The 19,880-nt window shown below is 31.7% G+C and overlaps 1 protein-coding gene across 3 annotated transcripts in view; it reads right to left on the bottom strand.

The window, feature by feature from the left end:
• Positions 1-19,880, bottom strand: part of LOC118203117 (sentrin-specific protease 1-like) — a 183,210-nt gene that overhangs the window by 87,719 nt on the left and 75,611 nt on the right. For all 3 annotated transcript variants that reach the window (XM_085820114.1, XM_085820117.1, XM_085820116.1), the window contains one exon: positions 13,737-13,805. In XM_085820114.1, coding sequence (XP_085676240.1) covers positions 13,737-13,805 — 69 coding nt within the window. The remainder of the gene's footprint in view (positions 1-13,736; positions 13,806-19,880) is intronic.

Genomic DNA, 19,880 nt, shown 5'->3' with positions numbered 1-19,880 from the left:
AGAATTTGCTAGAGGAGATTTAGTTCTTGTTTTATCAACGAATCGTCAAAATAAACTAGAAGTACAGTGGAAAGGACCTGGAAAAATAGAGCAGAAAATTTCAGAAACCAATTATATTGTAAGTTTCGAGGAACAAAATGAGCCAAATCAAGTATATCACATTAACATGCTTAAACCATATTACAAAAGACCAGAAATGATTAATATGATAACTGAAGTGGAAGGAGACTTAGAAATGGACATTCCTCGTTTACCTTCCAATCCAAGTATATTAAATTTCTCGGACATCATAGAAGAGAATGAACTCGAGAAAAGGTTGAAATCCGAGCAAATAGAAGATTTACGAAAGATTTTATGGAAATATTCTGGTTGTTTTTCAAATAATCCTGGACTAACAAACTTAGTTTGTCACGATATTGAGCTATTAAATAACGAACCAATACAAATAAAGCCATACAGACTGTCACCCCGACAGACTGAAATTCTCAAAAGGGAAATACAGAAAATGCTCGATCTTAAAATTATAGAGCCGGGAGAATCGGACTATACATCTCCCATGATTTTGATAGAATCTTCATCAAAGGATCCTCGGCCTTGTATTGATTATCGTAAACTCAATGCTGTTACTAAAACTGAATACTATCCTTTGCCTAATATTGAAGAACGTATCGAAACTGTAGCAAAAGCAAAATATATTACCCTATTAGATTTATCTAGAGGCTACTGGCAAATTCCGTTAACAGAAAGAGCCCAAAGATATGCAACATTTGTAACTAGTTTTGGAAGTTTCAGGCCTCTACGTTTACCCTTTGGATTAAAAAATGCCCCATATTTTTTTAGCAAAGTTATGACTAAAGTCCTGGCTGCATGCGAAGGTTTCGCTGTACCATACCTGGATGACATTGCCATTTACTCAAAAAACTGGGAAGAGCACCTTAAAAACTTAACTTCTGTTCTAGAGAGAATACAGAAAGCAAATTTACGACTAAAACCATCAAAATGTAAATTTGCACAAGATCAAGTGAGATACCTAGGCCATGTTGTGGGACAAGGACAACGAACCCCGGATGAAGTAAAGATCCTGGCTGTAAAGGAGTATCCTACACCTAAAACCAAAACAGAAGTACGTGCTTTCTTAGGACTGGTAGGGTATTATCGCCAGTACATACCGAGATTTTCGGAAATTGCTTCACCCCTCACGGACGCTTTGAAGGGGGTAACAAAAAAAGGAAATATACAATGGTCTGAAATATGTGACAGAGCTTTTAAAAATTTAAAAGAGTTGCTATGCAAGAAACCAATTCTGTATGCTCCCGATTTTGATAAAAGGTTTATTATACAAACCGATGCCTCAGACAATGGCATGGGTATAGTACTATGCCAATTAGATGATGAACAACGTGAACATCCTATCTTGTATATAAGCAAAAAATTTACTAAGTTTGAAAAGAATTATTGTACTACTGAAAAGGAGTGCGCTGCTATCATCTACGCTATCAAGAAACTGCATTTTTATCTGGATGGTCAGCAAGAATTCTTGATTCAAACTGATCATAATCCTTTGGTCTGGCTACAATCCAACGCCAAATGTAACTCTAGATTGATGCGCTGGGCACTCTCATTACAACCTTATAATTTTAAGGTCATTCATCGCAAAGGATCTTTGCACAAGAACGTAGATGTTCTGAGTAGAATTAAGTAATGTAACTCTTAGTGTATGTAACCACGTTTAGAATTAATTTTATTGTTTAATGTATGCTCAACTAATGTATTTGAACGTTCTCCATTTCTTTCTTTTTAAATGTAGTGTAAAAGTATTGTTTAAAACTTAAAATTTTTTGGCCTGAAATTTAGAAATTTATAAGAGAAATAACCTTTGCTCTTTAAGCAATTGAGCAAGCCGAGCTTATTAAACTGTCAAATTTTACAGAACTTTTCCCTTCGGAAAAAGTCTCTCCGTTGGGGGAGAGGTTGTAACAGCTTTAAATAGTATTAAAATCTTGTAGTTTAAATAATTTAAATAGATGAACATTAAGTTATTTGTGAATGGCAATATTCGAAACCAGACTCGAGTGCCACGTGCGACTCTCGCACGAAGAATGTAATTTATTTTTAAATGTTAGAATATGTTTTCTTTTTCTTGTTTGTATGTCGCCATTTTTTTGAGTGTTAAATAAAAGTTATTGCTGTGTTCCATCATTGGAATTGCTTCATTTCGTCAAAGAAGTATCACACGGGACTTGAACAGCGGAACTTTGTAACTGAACAAGAAATTATGAAAAGAGAAAGTATTATCACAGAAAACGAAGCAACTTAAACAACTTACATTGAAAGAAATGTTTAATAAAGTAAACAAATAAATATTAAGTTTTTTTTTTTTTTTTTGTAAATTTTGTTACCCTTTAGATCCTAATTGTTCTTTATTTCATAAATTACGGTTTCATATTTTTAATTTTATAATTTCTGCATGCCATCTTACGAGATTTAAACTAATGATCTATAATCCGGAAAAATCGATAATCCGGAATCGCCGAAGTCCCGACGAGTCCGGATTAACGACTTTTGACTGTATTAGTCCCGTATCTTTCATGTTGCTCCCGACTGGCGAGCTACGTGATTTTTAATGAGTATTCGGATTTTGCTAGTAACTTCCCTTCGAAATCGAGCTTAAACTAGATAGTTGGTTATTTGTACATAGAATTTAAGTTTTGTTAACTCGTTAGTAAACTACCAAGCTGTAGTGCAAATGAATATTCAATTTATTTTGCAATAATTGTATTCACTTAATAATCTTGGAATATGAGCTAAAGAAGGAACGTTCTCGGAAGATTAAAGAAGTGTTTAAATCCAGTGATATTAGGTTTGTCTTACAAGCGCATGATCAAAACGAGTCTACAATTGCCCGAATAGTTGACTTGTAAATGGCTATGAATTAAGCAGATGACTTTTAATCTTACGTTAATCAGTCAGAAAAAGTATTCCAAATGTTTTGTATTGCATGACAATGCATCTTTTCATTGTTCAGTAACCAATCGGAGAACCGCTTGTGTTCCGAAAATAAGTATGTGTACTCAATCGTCCTGCATCTACTTCAAATCTGCCTTCTTGTGAATTTTTTTCTTTCCCCCAAAACTAAAGTTGCCTCTCAGAGGAAAGTTTTTTAACATTGAAGAGACAAAACGAGTATGACATCTACTTTAGAAGCATGTCAGAAACAGATCTCTACAAGCCTTCTCTTCTATTACATATTGTGCATTCAGACAAAAAGTTGCACCAACGTAAATTCTATAATCTATTTTTATTACACTTTGATTACTTTATTAACATACAGTGAATATATACTAAACCTTTTACTTCAGCTTCAGTATTTCGGAATTTTTGACGGAAGTGTTGTCGGAACTAGGACTTAGAAGATAAATCAAATTGAATATTTCGAAAATCCAATAAATTCAAGGTCGAAGTTTCAATATTTTATTTTCGGAGGGAGGGGAAATTTTTTCAGTTTTGGTCCATTATCCTAGGTATATTTGCTTCAATTCTTCATTTTTTCCATAAAAGCGAAAATCTTACACATAGTATACATATAACGCATAACTTCAAATTAAAATTTAATAATATACAGGGTGGTTATAATTAAAGTTCCACTTTGAAACGGTCATAAAAGGAAAACTACTGGATCAAATGTTATCAAACTTGGTAACCATATAAAGGAGGTCATGGGAATTTATTTTCCGTGAAAAAAAGAAAGTTCGAAACCTCACCACCAGAGGTGAAATGGGACTATATGCAATATTGTTAAACGGAATATGGATCGGAATCTAACTTAACCTTTTGTTACATGGGTTTAATATGTTGTATACCCATAAGAAACTTTGAAGTAAGCAAATTACCATTTAAAGGCATTAAATTCGATAAAAGTCGTCGAGTGTGGCATCTGTGTAAGGGAGAAATTCGTCTGTGAAAATTAGGAATTAGCGATTAGAAAATGTGAGATCGCAAAATTACTCGCAGAAGTGCATACAATCTGGAAATCATTTTCTTACAGATCGCTAATTTCTAATTTTTTAAGCCTGAATTCGGCCCTAAAACATGAAGATACTGATTCAAAACGCTTTTAATCGATTTGGGCCAAAGAAATCCCTCATGTTATCTACCTAGTTCTATTGCATTATTCTACTGCATTCGATTGCATAGCACCGTTTGGTGTGGAATGACAGCTAGTTTCATAACTGAACCATTTTTCGCTGAAGAGTAGTCGACAGCTGGACCACTACGATTGCAGCTCGCCTAGAGTCAATGTTAAAATGTTTCGTGATACATGAAGTGCAGTAACGTGGTATTTTTAGATACTACGATTTTTATGCAGGGCTGGGTCCCACCTTTGGGGTTATCTCAAAAGCACTGTTTATGGTGATAATCTAAACAATGATAATTTGGCAGAAATTAAAAAATGTGATACACCGACATGCCCGTAACATTCCTCCTGATATGCTAAGAGCTGCTGTTGAGAATGCAGTAACAGGATTCAACTTGCTTTTGAAAAATGCTGGCCGCTACATTGAACATGCTTTGTAACATGTTTTGGAAACGTTTAAACACATTTTAAACCGATGTTTTCATGTCTTATTTCATTTAACAATATTGCATACAGCACCATTTTTCCCATGGTGGTGAGTTTTTGAACTCTTTTTTTTTTTCCCACGGAAAATAAATTTCCATAACCTCCTTTCACGATTCCCAAGTTTGATAACATTTTGTCCGGTAGTTTTCCTTTTATGACCATTTCAAAGTGGAACTTTAATTATGACCACCATGTAAATTAAACTTTAAAAGTTTGACAGTTTAGTTCACGTCCCAGCTTTAAAAATATATATATCTATATAAATTTTTATATTCATCCACTTAGAAAGAATGTTTTAAGAAGCTAATTCTTCTCTCGCATTATAGACTGTATAAAAAAACATGATCTTTAATGTGATTTAGATTGTTTTAGCCAATATAAGAATTGGGAGTACTATTCCGTTTTGAGACCCGTAAAAAAATTGCAGCGAAAATGTATGCGCAAAAGCGCCAAATCTAGCGTACGCGCTGATTTCAGATTGCGTAAGTTGATATAGTTCTATATTTCTTAAGGCGCCATTGAAATACTAGTTTAATTTTTAAATCCTTTTTTGATTTTAAATCCTTTTTTAATTATTTGATATCCTATGGATTTAATAATTTGGCAATTGCCCATGACGAAAAGTCGGCAATAGAATTTTGGGTAAAGTGCAGAATCAACCACTGCTTGATGCGTTTTTAAGAATTCCACATACTCGGTATCCATGTGCACATCGATCTATTTTCACTTTAAAAAAAAAAAAAAAAAAATCCTAGAATTGCAGAAAAATGGCACTGCACACACCCTTGACTTTATCTATGTCATCGACCTATTTTCACTTAAAACTGACAAAAATCCCTTGTAAAAAGCGGCAAACAAATAAGTGAGCGATTCTGCACTTTACCAAGAATATTTTCAAAGAAAAGGCATCATTCATTATAGAAATTACGTTAGAACAACCAACGAGATGAAATGAGAACCAACGAGCGATAAGTCGGTAGCGAAATAGCGATGCAAGCATCCATTCAGTTATGTTTAGCAATTTTTATATAAATTATAATAATGATCTGAAATAGTTATTTACTCTTATGCTTCCATTCAGTCATGTTTATCTTTTTTCATATAAATTATAATAATAAAAAAGTATTATATGAAATTAACCTTTCATCTAAATTAAAACATCAATCTTAGATAGTTATTTACTATTATACTTCCTTTCGAGCTGCAATAATTAGGGTTGCCGCAATTATTTTTGGCAGCATTGGCACTAACAATAGTTTGGCGATTTTTTACGGCCCTCGAAACCGAATAGTACCGAATTGGGTCACTCGGTGGTACAGAATAAACACTGCTGGATTGTCTTACTTCTTTGTCATTTAGCAAAAAATCTTTTGATTAAAATATTTATCCTTTGGACTTTGCTCTATACTTTGTTTATAGTTAAAATGTCTAGAAAATGAAAAGCCATCTTCAGCTGAAACGCAGTTGATGCAATTGATATTTTAAAAAATTTGACAAGAATGCAAAATTTATGGAAGTCTAGCAATCGAAAAATCTTAATTTTCTTGTGTGAGCACTGAAAATAACTGTAGAAGGAAAGAAAAAAATTAGGAAGAAAAGTAAGAAAAAATTTGAAGTTAAATTTGGCTGCCAGACATACCAAGATGTTTAAAAAAATTGGAAGCTTTTGAATATACTTTCAGGACACTTTAAAGAATTTAGGTGTTCAAAGAGAAAACACTTGGACGTGTACACCAGCAAATACCATCAATTCAGCTTGTGTTAACAGAAAAGAGAAAACGATATCATTGCAGATTAAAGTGAAGAGCGACTGGTTTTAGACTATATGGTTGTGTAAATTTAAATTACGTTATACAACATCATATTGTATCATAAACGGATAATCCCACAATTTCTCAGTCAAATTATTTGAAGATTCAGGAGTTTATCCAGTGATTGTATGTGGATGTCACCTAAAAATTCCCCCCCCCTCCTGATGAAACAGCGGTTGAGTGGTAAAGTCATTGAACACTGGTAGTTCGGTCTGAGGTTCGAATCCCCCAAACAGGCTGGCGCTTTCGTGGTTCTCCCCATGTGTAACGTGTATACGAGCCAGTTTTCCTTAGAAAGTCCTCCACGAAGGCATCCCTCCCCTTAGCCAGATAGGCGTAGTGTGTGCTTTGTCATAATTAAATAAATCAAAACCTCTTGATGAAACCAGGCTTTCCTTTCATCTCATACCTTCAAAATGCTTAGCCTCTAAAGACTGATAAAGGCTCTGACTAAATACTGATGAAATGGATTGAATTGGATTATTAAGTTACGGCAAAGCAGGGCTATCTGCCTAAAAGGAAGGATGCCTTTGTGAAGAACTTTCTAAGGGAAACCAGCTGGCATACACGTTACACATGAGAAAATCCACGAAAACGCTCATGCAACCAGCCCGTTTACCGGAATTCGAACCCCGGAATGAACTACCAGTGTTCAGCAACTTTACCGCTCGGCCGTTTGTGGGCCTTTATGAAATGAAAGGAGATAACTTTATTTAAAATGATTGTCAGAAATATTAAGATGTTTCGCAAAGTTGTATGCTTTTTAATATACTTGCAGAATGCCTAAAGAAAAAGAGCAAGAATAAAGCAGAATGCCCGAAGAAAAATAGAAGGAAAAATAAATTTTTGCATAAAATTTAGCATTTGTATTTTTTTTAATTTAAAACTTTTTAATCTTATGATATTTGATTCTTGTGATTTCAAAAATAAAATATTTGACTAAAATATGAATGACATTTTAAGAAACCAAATACAGTCAAAAGTCGTTAATCCGGACTCGTCGGGACTTTTTTAAATGAGCAAACTATCCATCTGCAAATTTGCAGTCTTTCCCAACATTTACCTTTTCAGAAAAATCTTATGCTTTTTGATGAGCTTTGGCTCAAACAGGAACTTCTTCTCATTTCAATATAAACCACTCATACAGCACTTGTATCTGAATTTCCATTTTGAGTTTGCTGCAAAGTTTTTCTTTCGTTAGAAGCTTTGCTTGTCTCCGCACAAGAAGAAAATTTATCAATTCTTCGTTTTTGAGATTTAATATAAATCATAGTTAATACAGTGTGAAAGATCTGTCATTAAATTTTGCTTGTCATCTCCCTTTTTAAAATGGATAATTATTTTTAATAACTATTAAAACAGCACACTTTCATTTTTTAGATGCTGAAAAATCTACAAGCTCTGATGAAAATTTTGAGTCGATAGATGGGTAATTAATCGGAGTAGACGCAAGACTAACTTGCTGTCATGCATTTAAAAATCGTTAACATCAGCTTATGATCAATTAATTTAAATATGTACAGTCAAAAGTCTTTAATCCGGACTCGTTGCGACTTCGGCGATTCCGGATTATCGATTTTTCCGGATTATCGATTTTTCCGGATTATAGATCATCAGTTTAAATCTGGTAAGATGGCATGCAGAAATTATAAAATTAAAAATATGAAACTGTAATTTATGAAATAAAGAGCAATTATTATCTAAAGGGTATCAAAATTTACAAAAAGAAAAAGCTAAATATTTATTTGTTAACTTTATTAAACATTTCTTTCAATGTAAGTTGTTTAATATGCTTCGTTTCATGTGATAATACTTTCTCTTTAATGCTATTAAACAGACATAATTTCTTGTTTAATTACAAAGTTCCGCTGTTCAAGTCCTATAATTGCTGTGTCGAGAATACCGACTAATTTGTCAATCGAAATTTTTTCGTTTTCAATAACCTCTGTTACTTTCTTCCCTATCGGAAGCGAATTATAATGAGGAGGCATTTGATTTAAATCATATCAAAGACCAGATGAAATACTACATTGAGTAAGCAATTATAAGCCAAATAAAATAAAAACATCTGCCCTTAAGATAAGGACAGTGCTGACAGATCAACTTCCAATTCAATGCACGCGTTAAAGATAAACAAAGTTTAGATAAACAAACGTTAAAGTTTAGATAAACAAAGGATATGGCCTTTATCCATTTTTTGCAGCAATTCCACTTTTTGTTTAATGGACTCCGAAAGATACTTTCGCTTTGTATATCCTTTACATATTAGTAAATATATATCGGAAATTCTATTTGACATAATCGAAAGTTCAAGCTTACTTTTATAAAATTGCTCTAACAGTCTGCAAAAAATAATAATCCGGATCCAATTCGAAGATTAAGGAACAACGCAATCTGCAACATTAACTGAAATAGATAATTAGATAATTTTAGCTTAGCTTATCCCGTCCGTTATACATTAAACATGCATTCGTAAACGTATTTTGTGCACGCGCAAATTCGCAGCGGTAAAGGTCTTACGCGCATGCGTCGACGCGACGCATGCGCAGAAAGTTTGCAGCTTTGAGGTCCGAATTATAGATCATTCCGGATTATGGGTGTCCGAATTAACGACTTTTGACTGTATAGGATAAAATTGTGTAAAGCAATGGGCACAATGATAAAACTGTTTAAGGTGTATGCAAGTCATCCTAAGTTAAAATGTCAGTTATACATCTCTCTTATTTATATATATCTTTTCTGAATGGAACATTGAAAGGTGTGTTAATTGTGCTTTACTGCATTTTCTCTTTTAATATATGCAGTTTTCAAATGTATCGTAGTCTGGGTTACAAAGTATTCTTCCGAAAGAAACACAATTCAAATAAATAAAATCAAATTCTGGAAAATTTATATTAATAAATATATTTAAAATACTCATTTCAAATGAATAAATAGAAAATTTTAAAATAATTATCTGAAGAGACAATGTCACACTAACAATTAAAATAAAAGTCTAAAAATTTAAAAATTACCTAAAATAGTAACCATGACTAAAAATACAGTATAAAGAAAACTATTTGAAAAATAAATAAATAAACGATGCACCTTTGATTTAAACTATGCAGTTCGAATGAGTGAATAGAAATTTTTAAAACAGTTATTCAAAAAAAAAAAAAAAAACCATGCAACTTAAATACTTAAAATGAAATTCGGAAAAGAAAAAATACTTAAAATAATAACAATTATAATTAAAATTATAATATAAAGACCATTATCTGAAAAAAGGAACGATCATGACTCCCCCCTCACGCATCAGGTAGAAAGGGAAAGGAAAATAGGTTGTCATATATTAAGAAGTTCGCCAAATGAACTATTCTTGGTGCAACTGGAAAAAACTGCAAACATAAACTGTTGAATTTCTCTGTAAATTTCGCACCAAATAATACAAAATTTAGTATCTAGGCATAATTTTAGTTGTAGAATTGAAATATGTTTAAAAAAAAAAAAAAAATGTTATTTCAGAAAAAGTACGATTTTGTGTCAGATAGGTTGTCATATATTAAGAAATTCGCCAAATGAACTATTCTTGGCGCAACTGGAAAAAACTGCCAACATAAACTGTCGAATTTCTCCTTAAATTTCACACCAAATATTACAAAATTTAGTATCTAAGCATAATTTGAGTCATAGAATTGAAATATGTAAAAAAAATGGTATGTTATTTCAGAAAAAGTCCGATTTTGTGTCAGAATACCTATGTTAGAATAGTGATATATATTAATCTAATATATATCCTAAGTCGCGCTTTCGAGACATAAAGAATGCAATTTGAATTTCGTGAGTCGGCCCAGTAAAACAGGAGATAGAGAACAGTCCTTTTTTTGTGTGTGTGTACCTATGAGGGTTTCTTTGATCTAGTAAAAGTTAAATAGTCCAAAACCCCTGACAGGCGTGAAGCAAATTATTGCTACCGCCAAAGGTAACTACAATATCAGACAAAGGTTTAAATAAGCCTCTTATTTAAAAAGAACTCGGAACATAAAGGCATGTTCTGATGCTAACAAAATCAATTATAGCTCACAGTGATGTAATTAAACAAGAACAGTCAAATTCAAACTAAAAATGTGGACTAGTGGCCAAAGATTATACAATTTAATTTTAATTAAATCTGGTTCAGTAACTCTATCATATGAGGAAATAGAAATGGGAAATTACAGCAAAGGCTGAAATCATAAACAAGTGGGTAATTTACATAATAATAACTGCACATATCTTTGAAGAATAATTTTCTTTATGTATTCAGTTTCTTTTTTCAACACGTTTCCTTTCCATTTTAGAATTTTTGGATTTAATTAAGGCTTTCTGTTATTCTTAAAAAAAAAAAAAAAAAAAAAAAAAGCAATTAGAATGTATAGAAAAAGTGGCTAATTTTATTTCTTTAGTACTATGAACATTTAGAAGAAATATGAAATATATATGGTAAAGGCCAGCTACAGAGCTGGTGTGACAGAATTTTTAGAATTTAGTGACACACCAAACAACAAAATCTAGAAATGGCAAAACTTTTAGAATTTAGAGCAGGCATTGGAAGCAGAATTTAGAAAGGCACTAGGCAGCAGAAATTAGGACCCATAGAGTTTGCATCAGGTAGGAAAATTCCTAGTCCTCTGTGTGATGCATTAAGACATATTAGATAAATCTTTTAAATAGTAAGTTTTCAATTTCTGTGTTGATAAAAAAATCCTTTTTTGTAATGCCCGCCAAGGCGATACGATTAGCAGCATTTTTTATATTTTCCATGCTTGTGCCTAGTGAAAAGCAGAGAAAATAAAGGGGAGATAAAGAAAAAGATTCTAGTATTATAAGTAAAACATTCAAATATTATGTTTTCATTGCTGTTCCAGACGTTCTCCAAAAAGTTAGAAATTCATCGCAAACTTTCTGTAAAATACATCCATTACGTGTTGACATGGAAGACATTTTGTCATTTTGTCACATATTGCTCGAATCTTCTAGAATTGTGTGTCTATAAATCTTGCCTTCGAATCCTTCTACTTTCCAAGCTGCAATGTCTAAAATCTTAAAGAAAAATTATCCCTACCAATTCTGTAACAGCAAAAAGCCAGAAATATTTAGGGAAAAAGTGTAAAATTAATTTTATAGAGAAAACTGATGCATATTCTGAGAATTTTAATATTCTGAGACAAATACATGAGAAAAACTCTTACTATGAAAAAGTTAAAAAGAAGACATTTTTAATTAATTACATAGCTAATTTTGCTTTTGCTAAGAGCTGTTTTGTAAATTGTGCTTTATAGCATTATACCTTGTTTATTTTTCAGATTGAAAATATTGTACAATAAGTTGCCAAAATGCAACTTTTACAATATGACAGCAAAAAATAAAAATGTTTTATTTTAATGTTATTTTTTAAATATAATTTCAATATATTACCATTATTTTAATGAAATTTATCAATGTTACGATGTTTTTAGAACATTCGTCAAAAAATTCTCAGATCTTGGAATTAAAAATTTTCTATAGAAACTGATTTTAAAATCACCAAAATGTTGATAAGTCGCCAAATTTAGAACTGTTTAATAAAAGAATTCATATCCCCAAAAGTGAAAAGTTGTTTAAGATCTCTTTATCCAAAAAAATGAATTTCAAAATGCTTATGTTTCACTTGTTGCTTAGAAACTCAAGTATTACATCATTTATATTAGAAATAAAAACAAATTATAACTCCTGAACCCATTCATAAGAAAATGGCAATCGTTAAACAGACAGAAATTATTAAAATTAAGGACCTTCTGCTGATTTTCGCCAAAATTAAGGACCAAAAAATCTAAGGACTCTTAAGGACTGTATGAACCCTGTTACATTAACATAGAACTTCCATGAGTAATATTGACTTCAGAACTTCCTGTAGCTTATAAACCACAAAGGACATCAGGACATCATCTAAAGATGATATTGAAATAAAAAAATAAACAAGAATTATTACATGCAAGTGGCATAAAACCATTACCTAGCCAATATGCTTCATTTAATATTGATTTATTATTATTGGAAAGATGAATTGTTAGTTCAGACATTATCCGATGAACTTAACATTTTTGTTAATTTTGGTTATTATCATATTCAACTGTTCTATGCCTTTTTAATATAATGTTATTGTGTAAAATTTATTATTTTTCCTTTCATATTTTAGTAGAATTAACTTTGTTTACGCAAATATTAGCATATACTCCTTGACAAAACTTTAGTTAACCCCTGCAGATGAGGACAATAAATTATTTAGAGGAAGCAAGACAGAACCTTTGCAGTTCAAAATTGCTAAGCTATTGGCTGAGGGGCCGGGATATCCAACCCACGCATTCACTTCATTACCTAAGGATCAAAGAATTTAGTCCACTATGGAGATTTTAAATTTGCTGTTTAATGTCGATTAGGAAGTGGCAGAAGATGTTCCTTTGTTTTCAATTTCTTTAGTGCCTGAATAACTAGATAGCTCCATATGAACATAATAAAGTACACAATGAATTATTCATTTTTTAAAGGTATTTAAAGTCAGTTAGCTTCTTGCTGTTGAATTGCTTTATTTAGAAAAGGCTTCAAGTCCATACAAACTTTTTGATATTACATTCTTGAAAGTAAATTTTTAAACTAGTTGATGAGTGGATATGTCCTTTTAAAACACTGGTTTCTACAGTGTCAGTTAGATGCCCTTTCTATCAAAACGCCGACACATCAAGGATTAGATTCCTATTCTAAAATCTTATGGATTAAGTATCATTTCTGTGGAAAACCATTACCTGCTGGCTCAGCCACAATGCAGTACATAAGTATCAATGGAAAAGCACATATGTAATGTATGTATATATTACTTTAATTACGAGTAATTTTACTATTCAAGATCAATAAAAACTTAATTTTAATTGAACAGAACTACATTATGCACTAAATTTCTTTGATTAGTTTAGTAGGAGAAGAGAGAGGCTATATGTTTAATTTTAGGACCTTCATTAAAAAGATTAATTTCACTGTTAATTAGAGGAAAAAAGGTGACACAAAAGAAACAGCAAATAAAACTAACAATATAATTTTTGTCCTCCCCCCAAAATGAGGAAGATTTCCTTCACTTGCCTGACAGGGTGGGAAAAAATTATCATTAGGACTTTTTTAAATATCTAAATGTACTGCAATTTCATTTAGTGCAAATGTTGACATGCTAGACTATTAGTTACATGCATGAGTCCAGTTAGAATTAAAAACATGTTTGGAAATAATGAATTTGAAGTACAAAAAGCATTACTTACTTCTAGCATTTTCAGAACATCGACGATTTGGTACATTCCTTTTTGCGACATTATTCTGGTTGATGGGACCTAATAAAAAATCATCATTAAGATTATATTTTTAAATATTTTTAACACATATAGAATATGCTCTTAAACTTTCATTTAACACAATGAAAATCATATCATAAAGTTCCTTTTATCTAATTATTTAATTTGACAAGGTGAAATTATGCAGGAACCTCATTTGTCAGTAGGAATTTCTGATAAAATCACACCATTACTGACTTTAAGTGTTAGCTTTCCTCTTAGCACCAAAACGTATTTCGATATAAATTTTTAGGCTATTTTATGAAACTGTCTTACCTGATAGTATCTTTTTCTGATATTTTGCCTGAAGCCTAGAATGAGATAAGCTGTTTAATGGATATACAATAAAGAACCATTTATATGTTTGTGATGAACAGAATTTCTTATCTCTACAACAGAAGATAACTCTACACAGGAATTTGGGATAAATTGAATAATGAGCAAAATGATAGTGAAAAGATGGATATATTAAATGGATTGTAATCTATGAAGAAATATACACAAGTAAGACAAAAATTTAATTTTAGATATTTTAATTTTAATTTTTAATTTTAATTTGGTATTCATGTATTATTCCACTGACCATGAAAGTTGACTACCATGGTCAATTGGTAATTCTGAAGGAAATGCTGCCTCTTTATTTAATAAACAATCAGTATTCAACCAGCTTCAATTTTGTGCTTTATAAAGACTTTCTTCAATTTCTACTATTTTGTTTGGTCCTTCAATTTTGTGCTTTGTAAAAGATTTCTTCAATTTCTACTATTTGTTCGGTCCTCTGGTTTGGTTTAACTGGAAGTTCTGTTTAGAATGCTATGAGTATATCTTTCTACAGATAATTGTTTCAATCAATTACTGTTTTTTTCATATTTAGCTGACCAGGACGCCTATTCTATGATCACTGGATCTGTCTACAACTTGAGCGAACAATATTGACTCAAAAGAACCGGTATGGACAGCCATCCCAACTTATCGGAAAAAGCCATTCTGTGGTCCTCAGTTGGAGGGCGGGTGGGTCCATTTAACTTTACTGGAAGGGGACAAGGCTTCAAGGAGCTTTAGACCAATCGCAGTACAGACGAGTGACGAAATTTATAGCGCGCGCTGGCTGAAGTTCTAGGAATATTCTTCCATTATTTCACTAACTCACACGCTGCATTTGTAGTTCGGAAAAAAAATTGCATAAAACAGTATTATGACCAACACGCAGTAGAATATGCTGCTGTGTTATGTGAAAGAAAATCTCGTTTTTTAATGGGAAAGTTAACGCAGGAATTTAGAGCTAAGAAATAAAGAGTGATATGGGATACCACGAAAGCAATGGTAAATAGATAAGAGTAAATGAATTAAGCTTACTTCAAATCCTTTTAGAAATAAACAATTTTAATTAGTTAAATTTATAATATGATTAATTTACATTACAATCTAATAGCAAACTAAGTTTCCCCCCCCCCATGTTTACATTAAAACTGTTTTCCCGCAATTTATTTTACAGTTACTATTCGAAAAATATTTCTTTAAATAAGAAATTAGAAAGAAAATATTTCTTTCTTAATATTTCTTCCTCTTTTTTATTTTCTTTTTCTATGAAAATTATTTCTTTCAGGAAAAGAAATAAAATTCATTCACTATTACAGTATGGCCGATTGCTCCTGCATTCAATTATCACACACACATCAAAATGCTTTATTTTAAATAATTTATTCTATAATTAACATGAAAGAAAATATTTTTTCAATATAAAATACATAACCAAAATTAAACTAATCTATCCTGTATGTGTGATTAATTCGTTTTGCAATTTTTGTCACACAATTACTAATACCTTTTTTTCAATATTACATTGCTGTTATTTTAAATTTTGTATATACATAAGAACTGCTCAGTTTAAATATTCTTCCTTCTCAAAAGATTTTGTTCTGTGAAAATAATTAAAAGATAGTAATATTTTCACAATGGAAGTACTAAAGTAAAAATAATCAGTGTAGGTCTCCTGCAGTTCAAGTCCTTATCAAACCAGCGTTTCGACACATTTTAAATAGAAAACTAATAATAATCAATATCTCTTTTACAATATAAAAATGAGAATGCTATGAACAGTATTTTTATTATTTATTTGTTAATTTTTTTAAGTTTGCAAAGAAACAATGATTTTTTAATACTATAATAGGTTACAAAAGTACTATTCCATGAACAAACCCTCAGTCTTATAGCATTGTTACTTTATAGCATAATACAATAATAATACAGTATAATTCTGCTAACAAGCCCACCAGCCACCGAGTGGTAGAGTCGCTGAACGCAGGTAGTTTGGCAGAGCAAAAGCATCAACATATTTTCTATAAATTCGCCACCGATTCAGAGATCTACGACCGTATTCTTCGTTTAAATATGAAAAAATCAGCGGCGAAAACACATATAAAGCCATTGTCTACTTAGTACGTCAACTGGACAACCCTGATTGACGACGCGGCAACATTTTTTCACACGCTTTCGACAACTTCCGTACTCAGAGAATATAGGATGTCGGGCAGACCTGTTTTTTACTAGCAGCGACATCTGGCGGCCCACAACTTGCTGTCGACTCTCATAGCGTAGAATAACCGTCCAGATTGTGCTAATTAATACTTTTTTTTTTTTTTTGATAGATCAACAGCTTTGAAAAATAATCCATTGCTTGCTGTTCTATAGATAGCAGGTGCCGAATTTACACTTTAAAAATTTTAATTTAAACAAATGCAAGGGAGAAAATGCAGCAATAACAGTTAACTCATATCCTTATTCATATAAATGAATCATAGCTTATCGAGAACCAATCAGGATTACAAAGTGCAGGTATTAACCATGAGCTGTTATGTCATGCTTATCCATAATTAACAGTAAACACCCGTTTGACGACTCTTTCAGAAGTACCCTTAAATAATAAATTCTCTCTTAAAATTGCATCTAATTTTACCATTGTTTACTTACTGTTACTGGCATTCAACTCTCTGGAAAAAACACAAAGAAAAATTATGCAAATAAAATAAAAAACAACTAATTTTTAATTCGAGTTAAAATTGCTTTGGATCCAGGAAATACAATTAGACATATATGTCCAGATATTGCTCTACTAATTATTAAATTAGTAGTTTATTAATTAAAAAATATTTTTCAAAACCAGTTGCTTTCATTTGCATATTAATGCAGTTAAGTCTTTCCAAGATAGATGATTTCCAAGCAACTTGTTAGCTACAATAAATCTGTCACAATCCTTGACATTAAAGAAAATATTTTTAAGAGCACCTTTGCTATTTTTAGTATGTTATTTCCTTTGGATTGGATTGGATTATTTAATTATGGCAAAGCGCACGAGGCCTATCTGCCTAAAGGAAGGGATGCCTTTCGTGGAGGACTTTCCAAGGGAAACTGGCTCGTATACACGTTACACATGGGGAAAACCACGAAAACGCCCATGCAGCCAGCCCGTTCGCGGGATTCGAACCTCAGACCGAACTACCAGTGTTCAGCGTCTTTACCGCTCGGCCACTGGTGGACATTTTTCCTTTGGAAGTGTCATTTTTAGTTTTCTTAAATTCAAAGAAAATTCATCATTATTTTCCTATAAAACTAGCCTACTCTGTGTTAATATTATGAACATATTTTACATTTTGTCACAGGCCAATATTCATGAGTCTTGCTAGATCCTTCCAAGCTATATATATATATATAAAGCTTGCATAATTGCCTCAATAGTCAATCCATTGTCATTATTTGTGATCTCTGTAATGGTACAACAACAGAATTTTTTTTTTTTTTCCCATGGAAAGGAATCCAGAAAAGGCATACAGTGAATTTTACAGAGAAAACTGAGACAACCTTGAATATCTTGAAACAATTACATGGAAAATGAATTCTAAAAAAATTTTAAAAAATGTAAAAGTATAAAAATGAGATGAAATTTAAAACAATTACAGTAGCTTTTTTTTTTTTTTCCATTTCTAAAAAAATATTCGAAAACCATTCTTTACAGCATTTATATTGTTTTATTTATTTCTCAGAATCAAGACATTCTTAATTTACGAAACCAAAAAGGCAAAAACACGATAAAAAATAAAAATATTTTGTTTTTCTAAAAAACAAATAATTTGAATATATTATGGCTATTCTAATGATATTTTAACAATGTCATTATAATTGCAAAAAAACCAAGACAATACTTGGAAGTCTAAATAAAAAAAATATGTAGCCAGATTGATTTTGGAACCACCAAAATGATAAGTTGCCAAATTTAGTGATATGTAATAGAAAAATTTACTTTCCAAAATGGAAAAACTCTATACAATAAAAAGGAATGAACTGGAACGACAGCGTGAATGTTTGCCAAATGCATGCAAATTAAATACACATTTGGTAATGAATCACCAAACTGGAATATTCGTTTTAACTTTTTAAAAATTAAAACTTCATGAAAATGAATTTCCCGTTAAGATTGTAAAATTAAAATAGTTTTTATAAAAATTACACAAAAAAAAAAAAAAAGTCATAAAAACTTTGTTTCTGGTGGTACTAAAGCTGGCTTAGTTAAAATTGACTGCACAAACATACGACTCTTCCAACAGTCATAGTTTTCTAATACTGGAAAAATAAAAAATAGTTCCAGAATATCACCCGTCTTTCCACATCATTTGCCAATACTCTTGAGGAATCTTTTAAATTCAATGCGAAAATAGACAGAAGTATGATTATGATATTCTTGAAGGCCACACTTTCTTAATAGTAAGTTAATGGGTACAGCCACACAATCAAGATTGAAAGAACTTTCTTTTCCAGTGCACCCAGATTGCAGTTTTACTGTTAACACCTGCTTCAAAAGCTTGGATGAACAACTAAGTATCTACAAAAATTAATGCTGGGATGGCCAATTGTTACTTATTGTTTGCAAGGCTAATCTGTGATGTTCTGCGACAAACTGCATGGTTTAATTCCACATTCATCCAAAATGTTAATTCACAATCAAAATGCTATAATAAAGGCTAAAAAATTCAAATTTGCATGTTTTCGAAGAGATCATGAACTTCTGCATGAAGTAATACTTCACTTTTTTCAGTGGAAAGCTTTTGATAATGTAGGTGATGCAGCTGCATACTTAAAAAAGGATGTAAAAAAGTAAAAGAAAAGAAAGAAAAAAAAAAGAAAAAAAAAACTACAAAATGTTTTGTTTCGGTGACATGAAAGAAAATAAAGAATTCCCTTTTACAAAAAATATGAAGTTTCTATGATGATTCTGGAAATTTATGCATTTTAGACTCATCAATTTAAATTTAGTAAGACAAAATTGTAGAATTTAGGAGCAGTAAAATTTTTTGAATTTAAGGAGTACCAACCAGCAGAATTTAGGACCAGCAGAAATTGCATGGGCTGGTCCTGCCTCACCTTAGAAGTACTTAGGGGCCGAAAGTGTAATTGTATGTTTCAAGGGCCGAATGCGTAACTGTGTGCTTCAAGAGCTGAAAGTATAATACTGGTAAATATAAATTTTGCTATAATATAACTCGCCAACCAGCATTTCTTTGAAAGCAACATGCAGAAATCTCAGTCTGGAGAAAAACTGCATTCATGGCACACCTATTTCCCTTTGTTGAGCATCTATTCCTAAATTTTATAAAAAAGAATTTTTTAATCATTTATTTATTGGCTGGCAGTCCAGGTATTCGCTCATTCTGGATAGTGGACATTGAAATTTCGGACTTTATACTCCATATTCGGTCAGCACTAAATCCCCGAACGCGCAAGGAGGTCACGTGATCATCGTTTCATGCGTAAGCCGATGTCACAACAAAGCTCTGCCCAGCATCAACAACTTCGTTCGATGTAAACATGGTTGGCAACTTTCATACGGAAATCTGAAATAAGTCTTTGTGGATATCTGTGAATATGTATGTTTGAACGATTTCGAGCATTATACAACTGAATGGCTTGGTTATGTTTCTCCGTATAAGAAAGCGAAAGAATAAATAGTGATCATTTTTTAGACTGGTCTTATATAGAAAATGTAGTGCACATAAAAAAAATCTTCAGTAAGATATTTTAGTA

The sequence above is a fragment of the Stegodyphus dumicola genome, chromosome 7 (assembly GCF_044657685.1).
Source record: "Stegodyphus dumicola isolate Sdum_Otavi_A_Nest chromosome 7, ASM4465768v1".
Lineage (NCBI taxonomy): Eukaryota > Metazoa > Arthropoda > Arachnida > Araneae > Eresidae > Stegodyphus > Stegodyphus dumicola.
The sequence above is the reverse complement of the archived record's forward strand: the minus strand, read 5'-3'. Positions and strand labels throughout refer to the sequence as shown.